Here is a 27,739-nt window from a genome sequence, read left to right as displayed (position 1 = left end):
GCCAATTTGAAGACTATGTTATATTCTTGGTATTGTCTGGTAAAAGATGTACTTCCCTGGGTGAATTATTTTTCCCTTCCAAATTTCTTCATTGAAAAATGAAGTAAGTAGATGAATAAAAAGTATGAGAGCAGCATAAACTCTAGAAGTTGGTTGAAGTTGCACTAGTTTTATTACCATATTGACACTTTGCTGTTATTCATTTTCTCCAAGGCTGATCCTCCATGCTTTACAGATGTGATTTTTTCGTGCATATATTTTTGTTGTTCCAACAAAATATACATGGCCTTCCATCCCCATCCACTGGACCCCAAAAATAAATAACAGATCTCAGACATGAAGTGCCCATTAGTATATTTCTGGGAGCTTTGCATTGCTCTCCAGCAATCTCCAGGATTGCTTTCACATTCTAGATGGGATTATTAAGGGAGCAAAGTAACTGAGATCCAAAGTGTTTTTTGAAAAGCCTCAGGGAAAGTGAAATGGTCAGTGGTGGCAGGTCTGAACAATGGTGGGGAAGCTATGGTGATTCTTATTCATAAGTTGCCTTCCATTTCACAGTGGTTAACAATAAAAGCAAGGCTGTATATACTGATTAAGGCAGCCACTTTGTGTGTCCTACAGTTCTGAGTGAAGACAAAGGGAGAGAGAGTGGCTTCAGGACAAAAGTGAAGACGAAGGAAAAGAAGGCTCATTCAGCTGTAGTATATGTCTTTGATATTCAAAAAATGATGTTTTTCATTCCTCTGTGTTGAGGTTTTTATAATGTGTGTCATTACATAGCATCCAGAGGGTGTATTTGGAGCCATACAATATCTTCTCACTCTAACCCGATTTAACATTAACATAAAAATAAAAAACAAAATCAGAACATCTTCCTATAAGATATTCATCTCCTTCCAGCTCCCCAGACACAGGGTTGGTGCTCTCTGCTAGGGTAATTAGGGCCCCCAGGGGATGTGGAAATGACTTTTCGGTTCACACTTTGGTCAGAGTTGAGAACAGCTGCTGTGACTGCTATCTGTTCACTAAACCCATGGTCTCTTTCTTTTGTGTCCAGTGAGAGATGTCATAGCAGAGCTGGGTACTACTTCTAGCCTTGTCTACAATATCTCACTCATGTAACTCTGCTTTTTCTCCCTATTGACTGATGATTGACAATGACAAAGATCCCAGAAATCTCTATACACTGAACTCTGCATAGCCAAACCTTGCTTAAACAAAGCTGGGAATATACACTCAACAGTGTGCTGAGTAAGAAATATATCACAGAGCTGGGATGCGGCAAGTAGGTAGGATTCTTGCTAAGCATACAGGAGGCCATGGGTTGGGTCTATATCATTGCCCTAGTCTCTGATTCCACAACTCAGGAGGAGGAGGAGGCAGAAGGATCAGAGGCTTAAGGTCATCTTCAACTATACAATGAGTTTGAGGCCAGCCTGGGCTACCTAAGACCATGTTTTGGAGACAAAAATTGAATTTGTTTGTACCATTATATTACACCCATTTGCTAAGTCAAATTGCAACTTCTCTAATGATTTTGCTAACCCAAGCTTCCTCAGGGCTGAAAATTGATATAGCCGGTACTTACAAGGCTTGATTGCACAGTCAGCCACAATGCTGCCACGATCCCCATACCCAAAGGCAGGAGGAAGAGGAATCAGCTCAAAGTTCAGAGTAGAGGATAAAGTGGGGACCACCTTTCTCTTTAGGGACAAAAATAAATATTTTAGACTGATATCATCTCTGGCACATGTTTTTATGTTTTAGGTTTTAAAAACAATACTTTACAAAAATGAATGATCCTCTTGGCTTAAAGATCTTCCAAAAAGCAGGCAGTGGAACAAATTTGGCCTACAGAGTAGGATCTATCAGTCTCTGGTCTAGATGTTGAAAAAACTGTGAGACATGGTAATTGCATGAAATTCAAATTCTGAAAGTACATATCTGGCTTCCTTGGAACACTGCCATGTTTGTTTGTTTCCACACCATTCCCATCTGTGTCAGGACAGAGTGCAGTAGTTACAACCTGGTTGTAGCCTCCTCTAGCTTCAAAGAAGAGCAGCAATTAGACCCGTTGGGAGTTCAACATTGTCCCCTCAAACAGAGGAAGGAACAACTATCACCACTGGGCAACTAGTCTATCCAGATGTAGTGGGCTAGAAGAACTGCTCTCACATCTCCTGCTCCATGTACTAAATGATCACACCCACTAGAGAGGCTAAGACAGGACAGCGTAAGGTCAAAGTAAGAGCCTCTTAGAACTTGGGCATGTTCTACAACAAATACTCTAAGGGCAGCTATAAGTTCAGCAGGTGACACGCTTTACTTACTATTGGTCTGAATGATTTTGAATTCAAGCTTTAATGCAAGTGGTGGAGCAATCCTACAAGCCAAGCAATTGACTCTGTGGGTGAGCAGCTGACTCTCAATTGTCATAAACAATCTGTCCAAGGTCAAGAGCTTGGAACTGAGACAGATATACTTGAATTTAAATCTCCAATTTCCATCACACTACAGGACATGCCACACTGTCAGTTCATAAGGTTGAAACCACTGCCACTCTATCACTCACTGGCAACCTTGCCAGGATACAAGAATTTTGTTGCTGACAATTAAATCAATGGGTTTGCTGCTGTTGTAGTTAGTTTTTTGACAATAAAGTCTCATCTACATTCAAATATACATACTTATCAAATAATTTAAGCTAGACATAATATTCTGTTTTAAATATTTTCTATGTGTGACCTCAAATCCTGTCAATTCATAACCTAGAAATTACCCTGGAAGCAAGCCAGGAATAGGGGTGCATGCCTATCATCCCAGCACTTGGGAGGTGAAAGCAAGATGATCAAGGTGTTCAAGGTACTTCCTTGGATTCACAGGTAGTTTTAGGCCAACCTGGGCTACATAAGACTCTATTTCAAACAACAATACAACCAAGCTAACAAAACAAACAAACATGAAAACCAGATTATACAGCCCAGTGGTCCAGTAAGGGAGCTTCATGGCATCATTTTGAACTCAATGAATATCAGACAGTTAAGAAGTTTGAACAGGGCCCACAGTTAAACCTGCGAAGATAACTGCCATGTTCTCCTATTTTAAGTATTTATGCTTTGGCTTTTTCATAACATGATGAATGAGTTGTAAGACTCTTAATATCTGCACTAGCCAAAATTCCAGGAGAGAGGGCCACTAAGGAAGTAAAAAGAAGTGTTGAAGGGACCAGGCACTTGGGTAAAGATACTTCCGGAAATTTCTCATGAGCAAGGACCCTGCTTGAGTCATTGACACAATAGTAAGTTAAATATTGTTAAGTTTGGGGTTTATAATTCAATATTGAAAATTTAATTATATTGTCTGTTTTAAGGAGAACATTCTATGGGGGAAAAAAACCTAGTGAAATTTAGGAATTTGGGTATACTTGGGAAAAAGTGTTTTTAAAATGCATTAAACAAAAGCAGCTAGAATACAGATTGCTAGAAACACCCTAATGACAGTTAACACCCACAGACTCTAATTCCTGCTAATGTGTACTTTCTTTTTTCTGCCTTAGCTGGGCTGTACAGAGCACCCTCTTTTTTGTCCCCACCACCTTTGTTACAAAACAACACTTCCCTATAATACCCAGCATGCCTTCTTCCCACAGCTAGGATTACACAGAAGGTGGGATAGTCTCAATCCTTTGGAGGGGGTTATATATTGCTATAACATGCCCTAATTTTGCATTATATCTACCAGATCCTGTATCCCCTTACTGAATGACCCACTCATTGAGTTGCCTAAGCTACTGTGACTAAGCTACTTCTCAAGTATCTGGTTCCCATAGAGACAGAACAGCCACCACATTGTCAGGCATTTATTTCTTTCTATGCATGTAGAGGAAGGTGGAGCCACATACTTCCCTGACAATGGTCAAGAACATAAGTAAATCTGCACTCCAAAAAGAGGCAGATTGCCACTAAGCTACCTCCAGACTGAGGAACAAAAGGGATGCAAGCCATTCCAGTCAGCTTGGTTATTCTCATTGTTTAGAGGAATTCTGAACAAACCTCATATTTTTTCAAGGATTGATTATCTAATTTGAGAACAACTTCTGCCCAATTCTAGTGTCCCTTAATAAGTATAGTAAGAAGTTCTCTTGAACAGTTCTGGCTGCCTCCCAATGGCCTTAGCAATTCACTCCCTGAGCATCTCTGACCAGGAACTCCATCACCAGGCAAGGACTGCAGGTTGATAGTAACATCCAACACAGAGAAGATGCTGGGTAAATGTTTGGGAGGAAATCAGTCAAGGGCCTGAGGTGCTTCTGGTCCTAAGCTTCACAATGTTTATGTTAAAGCTGGTACCCCAGTTCTGCCCAGTTCTCCCAGAACATTGGCTTTACCTGCCAGCTGCCTTCTTGCTTGTCAAGCAAAGGTGTCAAAACTATCTAAGATAGCCCAAATCCTCAGGTTTTCCTGACAATCAGTTCATCCTTTTCCCAAAATACACACTATTATTCTGTTCATTGCTCAGGACACCACCTAGGAATCACCTTTCTCTCTTACGTGTTATATACCATCTCTGCCCAAATCTAAGTCACTTCTACATCCTATTCTCAACTCACAAAACAACCCCAAATACAACCATTCTCTCTGGACTGATAGTAAACCCAGTTATCTTTCTTTCCCTGCCATTAACGCTCCATGCCTGTGCAAAGTGATATAAAGGCTGTAAATCACCTTCTCCCTTGAGATATCCCATGACTTCCTTTGTTTCCTACAGTGAAAGCCTTCATGCAGATGTCTGGGAGGCCCTGTGAACTCAGTTGGCATCCCTGGTCACATCTGTAGAAAGGCTCTATCTCCACCACCCCACTGTCACTCAAGCACCTTTATCCCTCAAATAGCAAACCCTTGCATTTGGTGTTTCTTCTGCTTAAAACAATTTCTTCTGATGGTCACAGTGACCTGAGGCCATTCTGGCTTCAGATGCAAAGTTATATGCAGGGAGTTTCTCCTCAAACAGGCTGCCTGGTGTCTGTGAGATTACAAGAAAAAGACATTTGGAAACCAGTCTAGAGTCCTGAGTTCTGTCGTTGGATCCCATTCGGTGGACAGAGAGAACTGACTATAAGGATTCAGACATTTATGCAGTCCTGCCCCATCACCTAGCAGAATGCACTCAGGCAGTACTCTGGTCAGCCCAGGGTTCCATGAGTACTAGTCTGCAAGCAGGTGCAAAGGACCCCTTTAAAAGAAAGACTTGCCTGCTTAGCACTCTTTCCTGCTCCCTTTCATGCTGTTCCCCTAGGGCATACAGGACTTCTGGCTCCCTCTTCTGTCTGTCCTCCCTCTGTCTCTGTGTCTCTTTATCTCTTTTAACTTTCCTTCCCCCCTTTCCCTTTCTAATAAAACTTCTCACTTAAGCTCTGTCGGCCTGGCATGTTTGTCCCTCTGCCTCTCTCACCCTTGAGCCCCACATGGAATTCGCTAAGGTTCCCCATGTACTTTGTCACTGACTCCCACGAGTTGTCCTATGACCTTCACATTCATGCCCATGTACACACAGACAATAAATAAAAGCTAAAATTGAAAAACAAAATGGGCTTCCTGAAGTTCTTGTTAAGCCCCATCAATGTGTCAATGAAGAGTAGAGTTATGGAGGAACCAATCAGAGCCCTAGTCTACAAACTGTATGCATGTGACTTTTGAAAGATATATGATAGAAAAACAACAACAAAAACCAAACTAATCATGTGCCCTACTACAATAACAGTAAATAACAGATGGAATCCTATTTGATTAAGTCTCAAAATACAAATGGCTGACACTTTAAAAAAATAACCTTTTGACAAATAGGGAATTACTGAGAGAGCCTTTTGCCTCTAGATTGCTGAGAATCTTAAGGAAACAATTTAAGCCAATGGTCCCAAGCTTGGTGGAAACTCCATATGCAAACCAATAATTAATGGCCACAGGCTTCCAGGAGGTCACTAGGGTGTGTGGTGTCACAACTTTATTCTAAGTTGGCCCTGTTGGTGGCTCTGAGAATAGTGGCCACTTTCTCTGTGCATCAGTGTGGTTTAGTGGGAACTTGTGCTTATCTGTGTGGTTTCCAAAAGCCATACATGTAAACAGTTGTTCTTCTCCACACTTCAGTGTGAGTTCTAGGAACTGCCATCTTTCCTCTTTAAGTGTAGGGACATCCTGTGTCTTAGATAAGATGATCACCAAGGCTCTACTAACTACTAGTAGATTATAATTAGCCTTTATGTTTTAGCTTTTCAAATGGAGATTGATATAAGCATAATACTAATACAAAAATGAACACTATCAATAATAACCCTGCAAGAATTCAGAGAATCCTTCCTGTGTTCACTTCCTAGCAGAGGCTGTTTTAAATTTTTTGACTCATGGGATCATTGACATAATTTTCCTTGTCTTCTCATAGAGAACTTAACAAATTCCACTGAATACAAACTCAAATGATGCGATAGTCCAGACCTTATAAGAATATGTGTGCACATGTTTATGCACAAGCACTCCAATAATTTTTGTGATTCAATCTATTGTTAATAATTAGGAAAGGTGGACACTGAAGCTTAAGGGACAATGTTACACTTTACCTCCAGACTTAAGTCAACATTAGGGATTAAATGTGTAGTTATTGAAGTAAGTATCTTGAAAAATGAATACATGGTTATATTTATAATGAAAGCTTATTTTTATAGTGTCAGCTTTGATGTTGATAAATCTCTTGTTTCACTGATATTTGAATTTGTTTTCTTGGGATCTAAACTAATCTTAGCTTCAAGGACCTAAGGCTCATTATTTCCTTAGCCATTAAAAAATGAAAAACAATATACACATGGTCATTTTAGAAAATGCCTAATGTCCAGTCCAAATAGCATGGTTTTGCTGGGAAAAGTATTTTTAAAACCAGCAAGCAACACACTGCAAACAATTTCTAAGGTTTTGAGAAACCCAAGTACCAGTGCACTCATAGGAGGTGAGCTGAGACATTGTTCTTTACCAACTCACCAAAATAAATATCATACTATACACATTAAACAACTCAAATACATGTGCATTGTTGCTACTGCCATTCAGGATCTTAGTGTCACATACTATTTACATTAATTTAGTCCCAACACCCAACCGTCACATAAAAGTATTCATAGTAGATATTTTAAAAGCAGAATACCAACCCTCCTAATCATGGCAGACAACAGCAAGCAACACTTACCCCACTTAATATTTTAATAATAAAGGACAAGGCCTGTAGAAAAAGAACAACCAAAGGGTCTTATCTTCTTATATATTTTAAATATCATCCCATCACTTTCCTCACTAAAATCTGAAGTAAGCATGAACTGAACAAAAACTATCTCATTTTTAAGACTTGAAAATAATCTTTCTGTTTCTTCATTTATGGGTTTTTGTCTTACGTGTGTATTTGTCTACACAAATAAGTCATGCTTCTTTTTAAAACTTAAATGTATTGCTTAAAGTTAAATGCCATTCATTGGACAAAAGTAAATAAGTAAATTCTAGCACACTTGCTCTACAGCAATTCAAAGCGGTACTCACCCTCCCGTATCTGTTGGCGTAGGACCCCGTGAGCAAGGAATGGAAAACAATGATCGTCTCATCCAAGTCCCAGATGAACACTCTCTACAAGGGAAGAACCGGGTAAATGCATCTTTGTTCTTGTTGGGAACACTGCTGTCACTTGATTTGGACATGACACAGTAGTGAAAGGACATACAAAAGAAAAATCAGAACTTATGCTTTTTTCAAACACAACTCTTCCTGATGGTGTCATCCAGCTTTTCACGTCTAATCTCGGAAGAGGCACAAGAGGAGCAGTGTATTCATAAAGTCAATATAATCATAGAAAGGGGATAGAATATGTATGTCTTTTCTATCCTGTATTAATTCTCCAGTTCAGTTCCCAGGAGATGAATGGTGACTTGAAACTAGAATGTTTCTTAGTTTTGAGAGAGAGAGAAGGATCCAGAATTGAAAGCCATTCAAAAGAGACCTTACCTCAGAAGATGAGAAGAATTAAAAATAACTGTTGTGATTTACTCTAATTGATTAAAAGAGTAAATATTTCATACAGAATTTGAAGCTTTACCTAGTTCATTCACCTTATGTGAGTGGTTAGACAGTTATCAGAAGGATGGGTTATACGATTGGTTCTAAGTATGTATGAGTTCTGCATCCAGCAGTGGAGATACTTAGAAAAACAAACTGTATCTCAACTGAACATGTTTATACTTATTATTCTATAAACAGTCCAGGACAAAGCCTTCTACATATAATTTATATTTAATTTGTATTATAAGTAGTCCAGACAAGGTTAAAACTGTTGGGAGATGTGAGATACTGCTCAGAGGTAGACAGCTTGCCTAGCATTAGTCAGGCCTTGGCTTCAGCTTCCAAGATATGCAGCAAACAACAGGGAGACTGCATAGGGCATGTGTGAACAGCTCATTGCATATGGGGGACTTGAGCACTGGTGAACTTGGGTATCAACAGGAGGGTCCTTGAGCCTATCCCCTGTGGATACTGAGGGGCAACTATATATTTTTCATTGGGTGTTTTCAGTCTTCAAAATTAAGCAGCCAAGTCATAATACTCTTATATAATCAAGGGGGCAGTATTTTGAGCTGGATTTGGAGTTCATTTTCAAAAAGTCCTTTGAGATATTACAAAGTCTTCCTATCTTACTTCTCTCCTACCTATTCCTCCTCGAACCCACACATGTTCATGTACATACACGCTGCTGGAAAATGTTCATCTTTTCAGCCAAAATAATGAAGTTTTCCACCATCGTATTTTACTTCTGCAAAAAGCAGAAGCTTAATTGCAATGGTTTCAAAGGCAATGAAATCTGCCACCTTGTCAGTTCTTGCTTAATCCTCTTGCTTTTGAACTACACCAAAACATGTCTCAGTAGCTGATTATCATTTCAGTTTAGAACATTCCAGATTTCCCTTTCTCAATGTACACAGCTTAGAAAAGCTCTTTTCAGATGGCACTTACTTAATTGAAATGGCAGTTATACACAGCGGTGTGGTACAGTTTTGTTCAAGCAGAGCTGCAAAGTTTGTTTAGATTTGTGTTTTGTTCTGAGTGAGACAGAATGCCATGTAGCCTAGGCTGGTCTCAGACACACCATGAGCCAAGAATGACCTTGAACTTTTGATCCTTCTACATTTATCTCCTATGTGCTAGGAATATGGGTGTATATCACCACATCTGGCTACTATATTTCTTGAGAAAAAAGGAAATAGATGCTGTATTGTATAGACAATTATGAAAGAAATACAGAAGTAAAAAATTACAATAAATCCAGGAAGACACTCAATGGTACAGCACGTATGCAGGTTGTTTGAGGTCTTGTGTTCCATCCCCTGTGCTATAGAACAACAGCAGAAATAGCCACTAGGAAAGTGTATCAACTATGAAAACTATGTATGAAAGAGGAAAAATTGTTTTACTTTGTTAATAGGAACAACAAGCAATGACCAAAGTTTTGGGGTATTTGCTGATGTTCACAGGCCAATTCTGTTGACCCACTAGTGAGCAATGTGTCACCTCATTCCTTATTTGAATATGGACAATGACATACCTCAAGATCAGAATCTGGGGGAGGTGAGGGATTATTATTTCTCCTGCCTCGGCCACGCGACTTCCCATCAGAACCTCGACGCAGACGATCTGAATCCGAATCTTTAATGGGTGTTGAAGGGCTGTGGATCGTACTGTACTCTGTAAAAACATAAGAGGAACTTTCAAGTCCCACCACCATGGTGCCAAGAAGAGCCCTGTTTTAATTCACAGGGAAGCTTAAAAAGCAAAGCTCATTCCACTTAGTTTAAATCCTACATTATTGTCTATTTGCATTTGGAAACAGCTTAAGAGATATGAGAATCTAAGACTTGTTTTGAAAGTGCAGTGTGGTCAGAAGCCATTCAACTTTAACTAAGAGTGTGACACAGCAGGCTGTACTGCATTGCCTCTATTTTCCTGGCATCCCGTGATAAGATGTTGTTCCTTCCCTAGTGGTCTCCATTGCTCACTTTCCCAATGGTCTCCACTGCTCACTTTCCCAATGGTCTCCGCTGCTCCTTTCCCAATGGTCTCCACTGCTCCTTCCCTAGTGGTCTCCATTGCTCACTTTCCCAATGGTCTCCACTGCTCCTTCCCCAATGGTCTCCACTTTTCCTTCCACAATGGTTTCCACTGCTCCTTCTCCAATGGTCTCCACTGCTCCTTCCCAATGGTCTGTACCACTTCTATCTGATTCCATAAATGGCCCTGGCCACCCGGGGAGCCTGATATTTGATTCAGCTGTGGCTCCCCTAGTTACAAACAGGATTCTGGTTCATGGGGAGAGATTAAAAGACAACCAGCCCCAGGGCAGGGAAATCTGAGTCACAGGACAGATTTTTCTTTCCAAAATTTAAAATCACCACTTTTTCCCTCATTTTATATGAGAATACAAGTTTGACCTGACAAGGGGAATAGACTTTTAGACAAAGCCCACCTTGGTCTAGTACCCACCTGGGCCCTTCTTGTGTCTTAATCTCTTTGAAACAAACATCCAACATCAGGCATAACATTAAAATCATTCATCTGGCTGATTCAAAGAAACCACTGGAAAAATTACATAGAAACCACAACTAATAAAGAACAACTCCAAAAAGGCTGGAAGGAAGAATTGAACAGTTCTAGATTTTGTAGAAGATTTTTATCCTGAGTCCAGAATGAACAAAACCCACTCACTTTCACCTCTTACTATATTCCCTATTCCCATCAGATAATCTCTACTCTACCCAAGTTTCAGATGGCCCTGGGATGGCTCAACCCACAAGGCTTTGAGCCACATTCCTTTACTAGATAGGGATGGGAATCTATTTAATATGAATATTAACTGTAATCTTTCTAACTGTAATCTTGGTGATCATACTTTACTAGACAAAAACTATGAAGGGCAATTGAATGCATGGAAGCCTTTACTAGTAGATCCTCAGGCCCATCTCTACCTCATCCTCAGTCTTAACTCTATCTCATCCTCAGGCCTAACTCTACACCAGGTTCTCCGAGATAAAAACATGGATGCTACCATTACTTCCAAACCCAGAAATGCTGCTCTGAAGCTTTGTGAAAGACGATACAGGACAGAAGACGTCCACAAGTCATTTCCATTTCTAACTCTCCTGAACATGCTCTGCAATTCTTGTTAAATCTTAGTAACTCAGCAGATGCCCAGATCTCAGGAGAGGGCATTGCATGTCTTCTTCCATCACAAGAAAATGGTAAACATCCTCATATAAACTGGCCATGGGACTCACACCCAGAAATAACCAGGAAGATGGACAAGCAAGTTATTCTCTTGTTTTCATCAGAAAGTACGAAATTGCTAGAATTCAATTTTTGAGCTAACTCATTTCACAGAAATGTTAGACTCAAACATAAAGAAGAATAAGATTAGGTCATTCTCAGGAAAATTGACAAAACTGGAGATTATCAAGTCATGAGAACTAGTCTGGATTTAGAAAGACAAAATTTTGTATATTTTCTGTCATATTCAAAACTCGGATTAAAAACTTGTGATGTGAAAGCACAAAGGGTGTATTCATTGTGAAGACGGGGACAAAGATGAAGGAGGATGAGCAAGTACACATATATGTATATATGTACACACATACAGAGAGAGAGAGAGAGAGAGAGAGAGAGAGAGAGAGAGAGAGAGAGGGAGGGAGAGAGAGAGGTAATATGTAGCTAATCATCCCCTAAACCAACATTAACATTGTTTTATTGCAAAGACGGACTGGCAAGGCACAAGTACCCTCTCTTTAAGGCATTCTAAGCAAGTGTTTCCTTTCTGTATTTTAGAGAGAATAGTGGGCTCCAAATGAATATATTTTAGTGGTCAAACTGATTTAAAGTTATACTTTTGAAGAAAATGTCTTATCCTTGCACTTTAAGAAATATTATACAATGTGGAATATGGGTGGCCCTCATGTAACATTGGACATATGGACATCACTACCATGGCTTCAACATGAAGCATTCATTGTGCAGAGTTGGCATCAGATGCACTTTGTAATCTAAGTTCTTCACTGTAAGATCTACCATAAGCTGGGGACTCTCCCCAGCTTGTGAAGAGCCTATCTGAGAGGAGCTGAAGACATCTAGTGCTGTATCTTGTCAAGTAGTGACATCTGTATGGATTTCCAGATTGCTTTACTTTGTCCACAAATATCAAACTTAGATTTTATCGCCATAAATTTTGTTACTGTCTACCACTTTATCTTTTTCATGTATATTTGTCTTTAAAATACAAATTAAAGTTAAAAAATATTGCCATAATTTTTTTGGAAATAAACTATAGTTAAATATAGTTAATTGAGTTCATTGAGCAAAACAAGAAAAATTATGCTGTTATTTTTCCTTGCAGAGGAAAAATGATTTTAAAAGATTAACAGTTTGACATGTTTTAATATTAAAACATATATTTTCACAACCTAGAAACCTCTCTTTATTAGGAGGGAGATGACAATAAAACTGATACAAGCTAGTTTTATAAACATCTCTTCCTTTGTGTTCTATGGAGTAGAATTAAATGCTTCTAACTGGAAACCAGCTTTACTGATTCTAATGTCTTCTTCCTGCTACTTGTGCAAAACAACTCAGCTAATTTAATCTTCTAATCCACCCACTACTCATGTTTCCCTAAACCCTCTCCAATTGTTTAGTTTTACCCACAGTGAGATGTGGGTGTGAAAATATTGTGAAGAACATTCATGTCCTTTAAGAAACACTGGTTCCATGTGGTGCTCACAGGCCTAGACCAAAGTTCTGCCTTTAAGGGCTGAAAATTCACTGACTCATAAATAAACACAAGGGGATAAAATCAAAGGGAATGGTTACAATACAGGAGAGGTGGAATTCTTCAGACCATGAAGGACATCCACATAACTCTAATCAGGACAGATGCACCAGGAGAGAAAGAAGTGAAATGTGCTCTGGATAGGGGCATGTCAAGGAAAAGAAAAAGAAAAGACAAAACAAACCAACAAAAATGGTATGATCTGGGTCTACAGAGTGTATAACAAGGCAGCTGGAGTAACCAGTGAAGAATTCAGCCAAGGAGAGGGAAGCGTTAGCTCTTTGATGGCAGGAGACTAAAGACAAGTTATACCCAAGAGTAGGAGATAAAGGAGCAGATAATTTAGGAGTTCACAAGAGGGAGGAGTGTGGTCTGGACACAGGTGTTGCCATATGGGTGGTGATCGATCTGAGTCACCATCAGAAGGCACAATCAGTAACTAAGTGGATACAAAAGAAGTCAAGGATGATACATGTGACTGTGATTTTCCAACTGGGTAAACTGGAACACTGAGGATGAACGGATTGCCAAGGAGAGGAGAACCTCAAGATTAGCTTGGAAATAATGAGTTTGAAGAGGTTATGATCATCCATATAATGTTTGGTAAGGCTACTAAAGCTCAGGAGAGAAGTGTAGACAGGGTTTAAGTTTGAAAAACTGACACCAACTTAAAGGAAGGAATGGGAAGAAATGCAGCCTGCATAGAAGAGATGGGTAGGGAGAGGTGGTGGGGTTGGGAAAAGAGAAACTAAGGGGAATGGAGAGGAAGCAGTTTGTGAGGAAGGAGAGGACTCAGATAAGTTGAGAGACAAGAAAATAAAGATGGAACCCAACAGGAGCATAGCCTTAGAGTAAGAGATATTGAATAAAAATGCTAACCATGTAGGCTTGAGAGGGTAGAAAATTAAACAGGAGGAAAGATCCTATGGTTACTGGTAGCTCTATACTTCTTCCTAAGCTCTGCCAACTTATCTCCCCTCTCTGCTACATTGTTGACCAACTCATCATAATTTTAGTGATTGAAACTGTTCTTTAGCATTTTCATTTGTGTTATATGTCATGTTTACTCTTACTCCTGACATTTCTTTCTTCCTGTCTATCCAAGTAACCACCAACTCCCTACAAATTTCTTTTCTGTATCCATGCCTCTTTTTCCCCCCTTTTTTTGTGACCCTAAGGACTTCCAGTGTAAATATAGGTCTGGAATTATCTGATGAAGTCTAGTGGGCCCACTATTTGATATACACAGGTGCTTCTCATGTCTAACTCTTTCTTTACTACCATGGAGCAGGTTACCCCACTATTTCTATCAGCTAGGCAAATCACACGAAGGAAAGGTCTCATCTTCTTTAAGAGCTCACTTAAAAGCTAATGTTCACCTATATAGTTATTTAATACCAAAACCTGATATAGGACCAATAGAATTCATCATTTGCCAAAACACTGCAGAAGCTTTCCATTAAGTTTTCAACTTTGAAAAGAAAAACAGGAGGCCTAGAACTCAAAAGAGTCCAGCTTGGCCCGTAGTTCTACTTGAATTTTAGGAATGTGGTTTCCAGTTTTCCCAGATCTTAGTCTCCTTCCTTATCAAACTGAGGACACAGCCTGGGGTGTTGAGCTTTAAAGTTCTCTTATCTTTGGATGTGCAGTGGTAAAACTTTCCTAACAGTAAGCTCTTGGTCTCCCCTGCAATAGTGTAGTCAACATAAAAATAAAAGAGTCTCCTGGGGGAAGTATAGCCTCCCAGTTTATTTCCTGCTACATTCTGGCCAAATACATCATGCCGTCCTCAACTTGCCATCTGTAGCTCACACACAGTGCCACATTATTTTCAGAAGGCTTACATTAATTTAGGTGAAGTTAGTTTTATTGTAAGATTATTCATGCACATAGGTTTCCATACTTTAAAGAAGGCATTACTATTTGGGCATTATGCATGTGTAAATATTTGTTTAAAATTTCCTTTCTTCCATGAACTATACAAACCCAATTCATAAACAACCTTTTATTGATTAACATAACTCTTTTCATACTTGAAGGGATTCTTCCAAGTCTGAGATTTCCTTATTATATTTTACTTCACAGAGTTCTTTATTTGCATGGTATCTTGCTGCTCAGCAGGAAGGCCTGGTTGGCTCCCTGGAAATTTAGGGATAAGTGTTCACATATATTCCACAAAAGCAGGGGCTCTCTGCTGTAATCTGATACTCTGGGGACTGGAGTTGTAAAAGCAGAAATGTAGGTTCCTGAAGGCTTCTGTGTTCAGGGAGGATGGAAGACCCTCATTCTTGCTCATTTCTGGTCTGAGTGAGGGGAAAGACTGCTCCCTAAGCAGAACACAGTGATGACTTGAGGAAGCTCTTGTCACAAGGACAATGACACTGGGCTGTGTCCAGAGGCCCTGTGCTAAGATGAGACAGCTCACTGGATAAAGTGAAGAACTTCCTGTAAAATTCTTAGGAAGACTTTCTGAATTCAGGGAACACGGCATGGTTATTGATAATTGTGTTGTAGTTGTGGCTAACATGGGTCTTAGATTACAAGAACATAATATTGCTGGGTGGTAGTGGCACACGCCTTTAATCCCAGCACTCAGGAGGTAGAGGCAGGATCTCTGTGAGTTTGAGACCAGCCTAGTCTATAAGAGCTAGTTCCAGGACAGCCTCCAAAACCACAGGGAAACCCTGTCTCGAAACCCCTCCCCCCCAAAAAAGAACATAATATACCACTTTCCTAAACCAGGCTTGAGTCTGGGACCTTGAAACATATATCACATCACTGAAAATGAAGTAGGTTCCAGACAGTGGTTGACAGAGAGGTAGCCTTGAACTTCAAGACTCTCAAAATCAACTTAACTATATGCAAAAATATCATCCAACAGATGGTAACCAAGCTCACAAGAAAGGCTGAAAGAAAGAAGGCAGGGGCTGTGAACTCTAATTCATAGGAAGGAACATCACAGGTCCCTTGGTTCTCACAGAAATGAAGATGATACTGGACAGAAGAATCATATTAGGATTTTGGACATGTTTCTGTTTAAATTTAACATTGTTCTGTGGAGTAAGCTTTATTACATTACAGTAAGTGATATTGGAACTGATTTCAGGGATGCACTGTCAAAACCTACCTGTGATTTTAAAAATTATACAAAAATTCACTTAATAGTAATGAAATTATCCCCTGGGACAGCCAGGTAGGGGCCACTGCAGGACATGGAGACTATCAGTTATCTCCATGGCACTATTACAAAATACATGATGTAATCAACTTGGTAAAGGAAAAGATCAATTTGACTGATAAGGAGTTTCTATTCACAAGTCTTGGTCCTATTGTTTTGTGCTTATGATGGCTCAGGTTGTGGAACCATGCCATGGGAGAGACCTATTTACCTAAAGGTGACTGAGCAGCAGAGAAGAAACAGGATAGGACTAGAGACTACGATCCCCATTCAAAGCACATTTCCAGTGATCTGACTGTCTTCATTAGACTCTTCATCTAGGACAACTGGAGCAACTCTAACAACCAAAGCAAGTTTTCAGTATGTGGGCCTTCAATGGGGTACTTAATCCAAATTACAGCAGAAACAATTTTTTTTCATACAATTTAATTATGATTTTCATTCTTTCCCCTACCCTCTTTGTTTTTAATGTTCTAAACAGGGGTCAGTCAATTTTTCCTTAACACAGTCAGATGGTAAACATCTCAGGCTTCCTCCTCACATATTCCCTTTTACAACTACTCTCACTGCCTCCATTGTAGCAGTCAACATAGAAGATCACACACATACAACTGGGGCTAACAAAGGCATCAGACATTCATCTTACAAGTGAGTTTGTTTTCTCATATCTCCTGAATAGCCATGTCCACAGCCCATGCCTAATGTCTCTGATGCAAGATGGATACTATTCTTGGGCCTAACCCCATTGTTGTAGCCATCCATGTCTTTGGCACAAGCACAGACCAAAGGAGCAGATAAGCATACCAGTGCCACCAGGTAATGAGTGAATCATTTCCCAGAAAAGCAAACCTTGGGGCCAAGAGTCTTGCTCACTCTATTAGGAAAGTAGAAAACCAGGGTGAAGAGACAGCTGGGAAAAGAAGCTGGAGGCTACACACTGAGAACTTTTCTGTGACTTCAAAAGAGCTCTCACTGTTGAATCTGACAGATGCCCCTCATAGCTAGCCATTACATGAAATAGTCATCCCTTCCCACAAAGCAGGTGGGGGAAAGGCTGTCTGGATTCATGCTCTGTGGCCGGAGACTGTCAGAATTGAAACCTGAAGTTGCCATCACTCTTAAAATCCCCAAAGAAATGTCAGCAGTGACCTACACTCCATACTTGAATTCTCTTGTGACTCAATACCATAGAAGCCAAATGCTGTCAGTGGAGCACAAATGCATATACACACATTCCATCAGGTCCCCTGCTTTTTTTAATTAATAAAAGTGGAACAATGTTGAAATGTTTCTTTTAAAGGGCCTTAATATAAAACTCTTTTGTAAAAACAATCTTGGAAACAAATCAGTCTGAAGCAGCTGTACTAACTGTAGCTCTTGGAATTTGGAAAATGGAAAGAAATGGTTTCCCCATGTTGTGCTTGTGCCTGTGAGTACTTGGTGGGTACTGAACTCAGAGCCTCATGCATGCCAAATATATACTTTCTCATTGAGTTAAATCCTCATCTGTTTTTTTTCTAGATGGTGGTTAGTATCCCCTCTGTGCTGGCAATGGACCCCAATGCCTGACACTGCTCAGTTTACCGGTTCTCTTCTCTATCCTCTTCCTTAGTGTTCTGACTTAAGGGAATAACTAGTGGATGCTTTGGCTCTAAAGGATTCTACATATTGCTGATGTGTTTTCCTTCTAGCTGTTTAGATTAGCTGTTTAGGTTCCCATGTCTCCATCTCTGCTCATCTGGAAGATAACTTCTCCCAAATGCTTCCCATAATGAACTCTCTACCTCCCTATCCTCACCCCTGCTTCTTTATAATGTACTCACTATCTCCCTATCCTCACCCCTGCTTCTTTATAATGAACACACTACCTCCCTATCCTCACTCCTACTACTCTATAATGAACTCCTATATCCCTATCCTCACCCCTGCTTTTCTCCCCATTCATCCTGGCCTTCCAGACACTTTCTGAATCCACCAAATGCAGTCTTGTTTCCAGGCCTTGATCCATGCTGTTGTCTTTCCCCAGAACAGTCTTCCAGAGTAACTAATGTGGCTCCTTCTTCTCCAACTTCACCTTTTGGCTAAAGTCACCTTACCAGGTAAGTCTTCGAAAACTGGTTGGCTGCCCTGATTCTACATTCCTTATCCAGATGCTTATCTTTCCAGACCCTGATGATCACAGCCCATCGTATACTCATACTTCCTGCACCAACAGCCAACATAAGCTCCCAAGAACCATTACTCCATTTTGCATACTGCCAAGTCTCTCATGTCCAGAATTGTGCCTGGAAGCTATTGAGGTTCAAAACACATTCTTTTAACAACCTGTGGGGGGGGCGCAGTCCATGGTTCACACAACAAAATACACCCGATCATTGATAACCACCAACACACACACACACACACACACACACACACACACACACACACACACACACAGAGTCTATTTAACCATTTTCTTGGGAGGTATGTCCCAGGTAAATGTTCCTTGATTTATCTTCATTTTATTTGAGGAGGCTATGACAGGAGACATCAAACATGGTTCATTTCCACCCTGTTGCTTCAGCAGATTCCAACAGTATAGAGCTAGATGGAGACCTTGAGGTTGTGGTGGAGTTGGGAACTGGAGGAGTAGAGAGAATAGGACTCTCTGTGGACTTTAGGATTACTTCAATTAGACTGGTCAGGAATGTGTTAGTATCCTCATATAGTAAAAGGAGAAGGTGCCGGCAAGCATGAATCACAGCCAGGACACAAACCCAGGGCAGAACATGGACAATTGACTAGCTCAAGTGTGTGTGTATATATATATATATATATATATATATATATATATATATATATTCTCTTTTTCTATCTCTCTCTGTCTCTGTCTGTCTCAGTCTCTCTCTCTCCCCTTTATTTGGGTGAGGAAGGTACTAGCAATTAAACTGAGATGTCACACATGCTAGGCCAGTGTTCTATCTCTGAGCAGCATCCTCAGGCCCCTTGAAGTACATCTTCAAATCCTCAAGTGTGTCCATAGAAGAAATAGTGCTTTCTACATTCTCTGGGACTAGGGAACAGAGCACTGCAATATAATAGCATAATAAATATATCTCAAGGGAAATATAGTCTTCTGTTGTAACTGTTACCTATCTCAGAAGCTAAATCTGAGGAGGTCATTAGATGAATAGCTTCTGAAATGAGTGCTGTAGGGAAAACCCTAAAGGAGTCTGGGGAGGAAACAACCCCATGCAAATCTTGCAGTCCTCACAATGCACTAAGGAAGGAGGGGTAGTGTAGGGTAACACATAAAGCAAATATGTATTGCAAATCCTTCAGTTTTTACATTTGGGATTTATTCTGCCATAGACAATGCCCTATTAAAAATAAAGTATTTGAATTAAGGAGGTTTGGGACTCTGACTGTAAAGAAGAAAAGATGGAATAGTGTCTGTTCTTGGGAAGCTACAACTAAATGATGCTATGGTTTGAATACTGAGTGTTGTCTGGGTCTCATTTGCTAAAGACTTGGTCCCTAGGGTCACACTACTGTGAAGTAGTGAAAACTGTTTTTGCTTCTACCTCTGAGCCACATCTGCAGCATCACTGAAACCTTCCAGGGATAGAGTCTTGGTCACTGGGAGTCACCTTCAAAGAAGACTCTGGGACTGCATCCCTCTTCTCCTTTCTTTTGCTTCCTGAGAGTGTTTTAGGTCTGCCATACATCCCACCCAAAATGTGACCCTCTCCACAGGCCCAAAGCAATGTAGCCAACACATCATAGATGACAACTGCTGAAGCCATGGGCCCAAATAAACATTTTCCTTTGTACATTGATTTTTCCAGGTAGCCCATTACAGTATCAGGAAGCTGGCTAACATACAGCAATGCTCAAACTGGTCTATGTGCATATTATCCAAAGAGGTGACATTATTCAGTCCCAGAGCTGTGACTCAATATACAAACACAAGTGCTTCCAGAGAATGCAATGACTGTTGAATAAAACACCTTATTTTTTAATTTTATTTTTTGAATGATTTACACCCTACTTTTCAAAGAAAGGTTGACAATAACCTACCTACTAAATATTAGACTGTGTGTGTTTTCACATGAATGTGTGTTCCAAGTGTGTATGCATATGAAAGCCTGAGGTCAAGCCCAGGCTTCAGTCCTCAGAGCTATCCACATGGTAAGAGCCCCAGGGATTTTCCTGCTCCCACATCCCCAGGGCTATTGCCTCAGTGTACATCACCATACTCAGCTTTTTACTTGGATTCTGGAAGATCAAATCCAAGTCCTCATATTTGGATGCTATGCACTTTACTGACAGAGCCATCTCCACACACCCCCACCCACTTTTTCAGGAAAGGGAAAGGATGTCAGGGGACATGGCACACACAGGTTTCTGTGCCCCAGGATTTGTGGTCACTACTAGACAATGGCTCGTGTGAGGCCAGAGGACAACTTGAAGGAGTCAGTTCTGTCTTCCCACAATGTGGATCTTAGTTACTGAACTCAGATTATTAATCTTGGCTGCAGGTATCTTTATTCACTGAGTTATGTCACTGGAAGTTATTAGTTTCTGGGTTGAGTGAGACATTAAAGTTAGCCATGAAGAGAGAAAAATTATATTCTCTTAGGAAAACTACAAGGTACTGCCAAGACCCAGGAAGAAGGCCAGAGGCCTAAAAGAGCCTGTGATACTCCTCAAAAGGCATTTGAGATTCACAGGGATGCCAGAGTAAGAGGTCATCAACTTTTACAGTTACCCACGACAGTATTCCCAGGAACATATGTACATGGAGCCCTCACCCTTTTGTTTCCCTTTTATCAGATCCTGGCAAACAGGAAAGAAGAAATATGCAAATTAAAAAAGAAAAAGGACTTCAATAAAGCTTTGATTACATTCAATTTTTTTCTTTTTGCTTTTTAGATTCTCCGTGAATATTACCTTACAAAAAAATGTAAGACTTGAGACTGGAGAGATGGGTCGGTGGTAGGAGTGTTTATTGTCCAAGCATGAGGAGCTGATTTTAGACCCCAGCATCCGTATAAAAACCTCTGCTAGTCATGCTATGGGAGGGTAGGCCATGGTGATCACTGGTCATGAGTCTAGGTTCAGGATCATTGTCCAGGAACTATTTCAAGGGAATGAAGTGGATAGTATAGAACAGAACACCCAATGTCCTTCTCTAGCCTCCACACATGTACTCATATATATGTTTGTGCAAATACCACCCCCACACCCCACACCCCTATGCATGCACTCCCATTACTGCACAAAACAGAATGAAAAGATAGAAGACTTAAAGAATTTTGATAACTTGCATTGTCAGAAGCAGAATCTTCCCATAAACTCTTGCATGAAATCAACTAATGGCACATCAATTTCTTGGCTGGTATTAGATAGTAAACCAGCAGTCCAGGATCAATCAATGCTGGTTGAATTAATTGTGGAGGACTGCCTTGAATTCCATGTATTCTGTGACTGTGATACCCCTTTCACACAGGCACTAGTTGAGGTCTTCTAGGTAAATGAATGCCCCAGTCATCCTGTTGACTAAACAAAGTACCATCTTCTCTGTAGTGTGTTCATTGCTATCTAATACTCTGTTGATAAGATCAAAAGGTCCCTTATTCTCTTCACATAATTCAGATGCTGGCTTCAAGTCCCAGCTGTTATTCTATGTGTAGAAAACAGGTAACAGGTGGTGGGTTTCCCTCACACAACCACAGAGCACAATGCACAGTATTAATGAACTTCAAGCAAGAAGAACCCATTGGTGACCTGAGATCAGATTTTTTTTGTCACATCTTTAGCCCTAGCACTGATCATGGTATCTGTCAGACAAGCATTAACAAATCCTCTGTGAACATATGAAAGGAAGGGAGCACCTGAGGCTCTAGAACATGCCAGATACTTTGATACTTTGGTAGGCCATCCATTAAACCTGGGCAGTCACCTTTCATCATAAACAAAAGCACCTAAGTTGAGAATGTTAATGAAAAGATTAAAAATGCTCCACATATTTAAGATATTTTAATTTTAATATGATCCCAAAATGGAAAATACTACCTATAACCTCATGTGATGGATTTCAGCACACCAAAACATTACTTAAAAACACTTTCAGAAGTGGTATACAAGGAATGTATTAAACCAATTTAGACATGTTCTACCTCCATGGGTTTGCATTATGTACATGAAGCCATTTCAACATTTTGAAAAGTCAAGTATGTAACACCTCTGGATTCTATAACTTCATGTAAGGGATGCTTAAACTACACTAGTTTTAACTCAAAGAGATCTCCTGCTCATAGTCTGCCAAGAACAAATGGCAGAATCAGAATTCAAACCCAGGGACAGTTAGATCAACTCCAAGTCCCCACCTACCATCTCAGTTTCTCTACATTGAACTCCCAAGAGGTATTCGGAGATATTCCCTGGCTGAGGTGTTGGGTAGGTAGTGGTACCCAGATAATTGTAGTCATGGAAGCAAGGTTTATTATATTCATTCCCAGAGTCATCATCATGTCAGAGAGTTAGAAGGAAACCGGAAAAGTAGAAAGATCTTTGTAACAAGCCCTTACAATCCATGTCCCTAACTTATTCTACCTTGGGATTTTGCAAAAACAACAGAATACCCATCTTCATTGCTGGAAGGCTGAGCAGTGTGGGAAATGTCACGCCATACCTTTCTGTTTGCCAAGGCAGCCATTTCAGCACTCATCAGGAGACTCTGCTGAGGATAGGCTGAGATTCTTTGAAAAATTTAATCCTTCTAGAATCCTTTTACGTATTCAAAAAGGTGACAAAAGGCAGTCCTGGGTTTATAGTTAATAGTTGCCCAACTCATGTGAGATGTGTAAAGTGGGTTTATAGATAATAAGAAGGTTGTTGATTTATAATACAAGTGTGTTATGGACATTTTTTCAATCAGTTTGAAACTCAGCATCTATTTTCTCATAAAACAATGGTAGATGGGATTTCCAAATCAATCTATGATCACAAAGTCAACCTATAATCCAGGTGAGAAACTGTACACACAATATAAAATAGTAGAAAAGTGAATCCCTAAATAGCAGCAGTGGTATGAACTGAGAGGCAGCAAAATTTCTTAGATAATGGTCCTAAAGAAACTTGATTTTAATTTTTGGAAGAGATCCTTGATAACATTTCAGAAGGCATTGTAAATACTTCTGAAAGTGTTAGAAAGTAATCTAGGATGCTAAGATTTCCACTTTCACCCTAAAATGGATGGCTTCCATCTTACTTGAAACAATTAATTCATTGCTATACCTGCACTTAGTGCTTATCAACCATGACCTGAAGAAATCAAATTTTAAAATGTAAAAATGTAGTTGGGCAAGGCCGAGAATGGGCTCTTGAGGATGAAGGGAAAAGGAAGAAAATAATAGAAAGATGACTAATTGTTTCCTAAGCAAAACATGGTGGGTAGCGTAAGAAGTAGGGAATGGGACACACTTGAGAAAGTGGAAGAAGCCTCAAGTGATCCACACAAGTAATTTTAGAACTCTGAGACTCTAAAATACTTAAAGAACATAAAGACTGCCTTGTCCTGTGGGGGTGGCTGCTCATTCAAACCTTGGGCACCTACTTAACAGAATACCCGATTGCAGATGAATGCTGTGAGTGACATAAGAAACTATAACATATCTGCAGCCTTTTAGGACTCTTCCTTTGTATTCTCGATTTTCTGCCCATGTGAGTGATTAGACCAGGCTGCTCTCTGAAGCAGCATGCTTTATTGATTGAGAAGACAAGCTTGATGCCAAGGGTCTAGAGCTGGTTTGGGGCACTGATGTTGACTTCATCTTAGCTTTCTCATCTGTGAAGCTTGGATTAGTGTCCACACTGCCCATATTTTATGTAGCTGAGTGAGAGTTCATTAAGTTAATATGTTTAGAGAAAAATAAAACAATTGCATGTAGATGGGTGGTAGATAAAGAACTTCTATATTAGGTGAGAGCAACTTAGGACCTGGTCCCAGAAGATAAGGGGAGACTCATTCTTCTCTGTAAACATGGCTGAGTCTTCCTCATTTTGTACTATGTTAATGCATTGTTAATGCTCAGTAATTAAAAATATTCATCAAACTGAATTTACAAGTTTAGATCTCAACTTACCAATCATACCTTTAACACTTAATCCAAAACCCACTTACTGGGATGGGGGTTAGTTGGATGGTAGAACATTTTTGCTTAGCATGCAAGAGGCCCTTGGTTTGATTGTTATCCCTTCAAAAAACAAACAAGCCCATTATTAAACTATCTGATTCTAGTTAAATGAAGTGGAAGGATGCTGAACACAAATAACCATATGTCCTCTGACCAACCAATCCCACTTTACATGGATTTGTGCTGGTCCAACAGGATGTTTAGCAATTTATGACGTTTCAAATAAGGAATCCATTATGAAGGAAGCTGAAATAATGAGTGTTTGGGTGGTTAGCTTAATCAGATTAATAATGTATGATTTTATTTTGATTATGGATGTACAAGATATAGATTACATATTACATGCTGAGGATAACACCCTGGACTCCAGTGCACTAAAGTGACTCAGTAAGCTGTCCTGAATATTTTGAACTCATCAAAGAACTCAGACAAATCAAAGTGAGTCATGAAATAGACAATTTCTCTAAGTCTGAATTTGTACTTCTTATATTGTATTCTTTTTTATTTGTTTGTTTGTTTTGTTTTTCGACACGGGAGTTCTCTGTGTAACAGTCCTTGCTGTCCCAGAACTCACTCTGTAGACCAGGCTGACCTCCAGCTCACTGAGATCTGCCTGCCTGTGCCTCCCAAGTGCTGGGATTGAAGGCGTATGCCACCACTGTTCCAGCCTTATAATGCATTCTTAAATTGCACACCTAAACAGGTGGTTGCTAGCCACCTCCCTTCTATATTTAATTGGAAACAAATGGAAAATTTCCAAATGATAAAGTCCATTTTTATTATATTTTGACATCATAAAATAAAAAGTGGACTTTATTTCCATGTAGTTTATAGTCTCATTAAGGGTAACGCTGCCTGTCCTCTGGGGAAACAGAAAGGAAGAAAACAAATGCCATCAAGACACACAAGTCCAACAACCCCTAACAAACATCTGTTTCCCTTTCTCACATCTTAATAGCCTGGCTATTTTAGATACAAACATTTGTTTTGCTGACAAATGTTTCCAAAAAAGTTAGTGGAGATTGTTTCACTGAAATGGTTTATTCTTGAGCTGAACAAATTGCAAACTTCTCCAACGTCTACAGACATCTGTGAAAATGAGCTAGTATGGCCTGCAGATTTTCCAACCATTCAGGCCACGCCAGCATGCAGGGAGTGGGGTGCATGCTATTGCAAACCTCAGTATCATTTCTGCAGTAAGAAATCCCAGCCATGCTCAGACCTAGATACCAGACCCATATCTCCTGCGTTTATGGGGAGATGTCTGGCAGTTTAGCTTTTCATTCTGTCACACCGAGTTCCTGCAAGAGCGCAGAGTTCTGGGCTTTGCACAAGATCTGTCCCATTTTTCAAGTCCTTTGCTCTACTTTCTTGTGCCTTGGCAGGGATCAAAGAAGCAGAGGGAACAAATGGTTTCCCATGCATATTGAATTCCCTCTTACACTGATTTTTCCTCTGTCACTTGAAATTCAATATTGGCAAGGTTCCTGCACATCACCTTAGCTACTAACTTGTCTGCATTTGGTCAGTGAGTGCTAATGGAAGAATCCAACTCATTTCTTTTTGAAAAATTTACATTTCTATGGTATTCATACTAAAATTCTCCCTTAATAAAAAACAATTGGCTTTTATTTCACGTCAGCTTCAAATGTGTTTTTCAATACACGCCCTTTTCTGTTACTCTGATTTGCTTTATAGCAGAAAAAAAGGAAGAAAAGAAAAGAAAAATTACAAGACTTGTAAGTAAAGATTTCTTTCATAAGAATTCAGCCACAAAATTCTTAGCTTAATACCTAATATTAATTGAACATTAAATAGCTATGTGCCTTTCCAATTCAATGTACTAAAATCAACTCTCTAGCACCTTCTGACTTCTGGTGAACTCATCAAAACATTAGGCAAACATGTAAGATGGAGACAAGTAGAATGGACCTTTGGGCTGTGGTGTGTAATAATGAACTTATAACTCTAAGCTCTTGAATTACATTTGAGTATATTTGATTATGTATTATTATAAAGATGATACTTACATAATTAGTAAGAACTATTCTGGGGGATTTGGGACAAGAATTATATTTTAAAAACCATCTACTTAACAAGGAATAGTAGCTGAGTTTCAAGTGAGCACCCATATTCTGCTTGTATGTGTGATTAATGTGGTTAAAATATTATTTTTTAAGAATGGCTTAGGTTCTCCTTTGAGAAAAGTCAGTTTATTTTAAAAACTCCTTTGTGATAATACTTTCAAGTTTTTAAATTAATTTTATACATTCTTTTGAAAACATACATTTGGTTACAGTAATTTAAGAGTTTCGTATAAGACTACAATTTATACCCAAAAGCCTATGAGATAGTATGTTAATTTGGCTATTAGCAAAAGATGAAGCTTCCCAAAATTTCTTTTCTCATCCTTCTACATCTTAAACACTGAAGAAAAAATTTGAGTTATTAAAAAAAGTCTTTTTAAAAGAAAATGAAAGCAAGTGCTGTCTATCATTTTAAAGTTAACAAAATCATGATTTGATTCTGATACTATTTTCTGCCTGGGATTGCACAGGAAACTATAGAGCTAATTTTGGTCCAGTTTTTTTAATAGATAGTGGAATTCTAATTTTTTTAATAAATGCCCTTCTTCATAGAAGCAAAGTACTTTCTCAAATACTAGGAAGCCATTTAATTGTTAAGAGAGGAATAATTGAGGGATTGTAGCTAGTGAAAGTATTATATACCATCAATGTTCTCAGATTTTTCTTTCTTATAAATTCACTGAAAGGTTTTCAATGAAAAATTATGTGGACATATTTTGGAGTAAATATAAAAAAGAACCTGTGAAATTTAATGGTGCATCAAAAAACAGAACTTATATGGAAACCTAACCAGGAAAGAAGGCCTGAGATCAGTAATACAAGCACCAATCAAATCAAAAGTACATTAAAAAAATAAGAAAGTAACAAAATTTAAAGAAGTCTATGAAATTTATAAAAAAAGATGAAGAGAAGGAAAGAAACAAAAGAGCCTCTCCTTTTCTAAAACAAGATCAGTTAACAATTTGGCCACACAGCCCAGCTAACCCTGATGAAAAGCAAAGATGTAAAGACTGCTAATACTACAAATGGAAGAAAATCATCACTAGAAATTTTACAGCTATTAAAGTAACAATAAAATTATCATGAGTCAAGGGCACATATGTCTATGGTTACTGCCCTTAAGGTTGAGGCAGGGGTCAAAAGTTTGGAGTCAGTTGGGCTACATGTCTCAAAAAAGTAAACAAAACAATACACAATATTATAAATAATCCCATGCTTACAAATTAAGTATACTAGGTGAAATGGACCAATCTGGCAGAGAAACAATCTGCCAAAACTCCCATAAAGACAATAACTTAAACAGACCCACATATGTGAATTAATTACAGATCCAAAGAGAAATCCCTAGATCCAGATCAATTCACTAGTAAATTTCATCAAATAGTTAATGAACAAAC

The 27,739-nt window shown here is 39.3% G+C and overlaps 1 protein-coding gene across 8 annotated transcripts in view; it reads right to left on the bottom strand.

Moving 5' to 3' along the window:
- The window catches only part of Eya1 (EYA transcriptional coactivator and phosphatase 1), a 143,439-nt gene that overhangs the window by 53,689 nt on the left and 62,011 nt on the right, over window positions 1-27,739 (bottom strand). For all 8 annotated transcript variants that reach the window (XM_027398825.2, XM_027398824.2, XM_027398823.2 and 5 more), the window contains 2 exons: window positions 9,628-9,767; window positions 7,578-7,661 (listed from right to left, as the gene is read on the bottom strand). In XM_027398825.2, the coding sequence (XP_027254626.1) occupies window positions 7,578-7,661; window positions 9,628-9,767 (224 nt within the window). The remainder of the gene's footprint in view (window positions 1-7,577; window positions 7,662-9,627; window positions 9,768-27,739) is intronic.

Source organism: Cricetulus griseus, chromosome 2 (genome assembly GCF_003668045.3).
Source record: "Cricetulus griseus strain 17A/GY chromosome 2, alternate assembly CriGri-PICRH-1.0, whole genome shotgun sequence".
In the NCBI taxonomy this organism is placed as follows: domain Eukaryota; kingdom Metazoa; phylum Chordata; class Mammalia; order Rodentia; family Cricetidae; genus Cricetulus; species Cricetulus griseus.
Note: the sequence above shows the minus strand (reverse complement) of the source record. Positions and strands in the feature narration are given on the sequence as shown.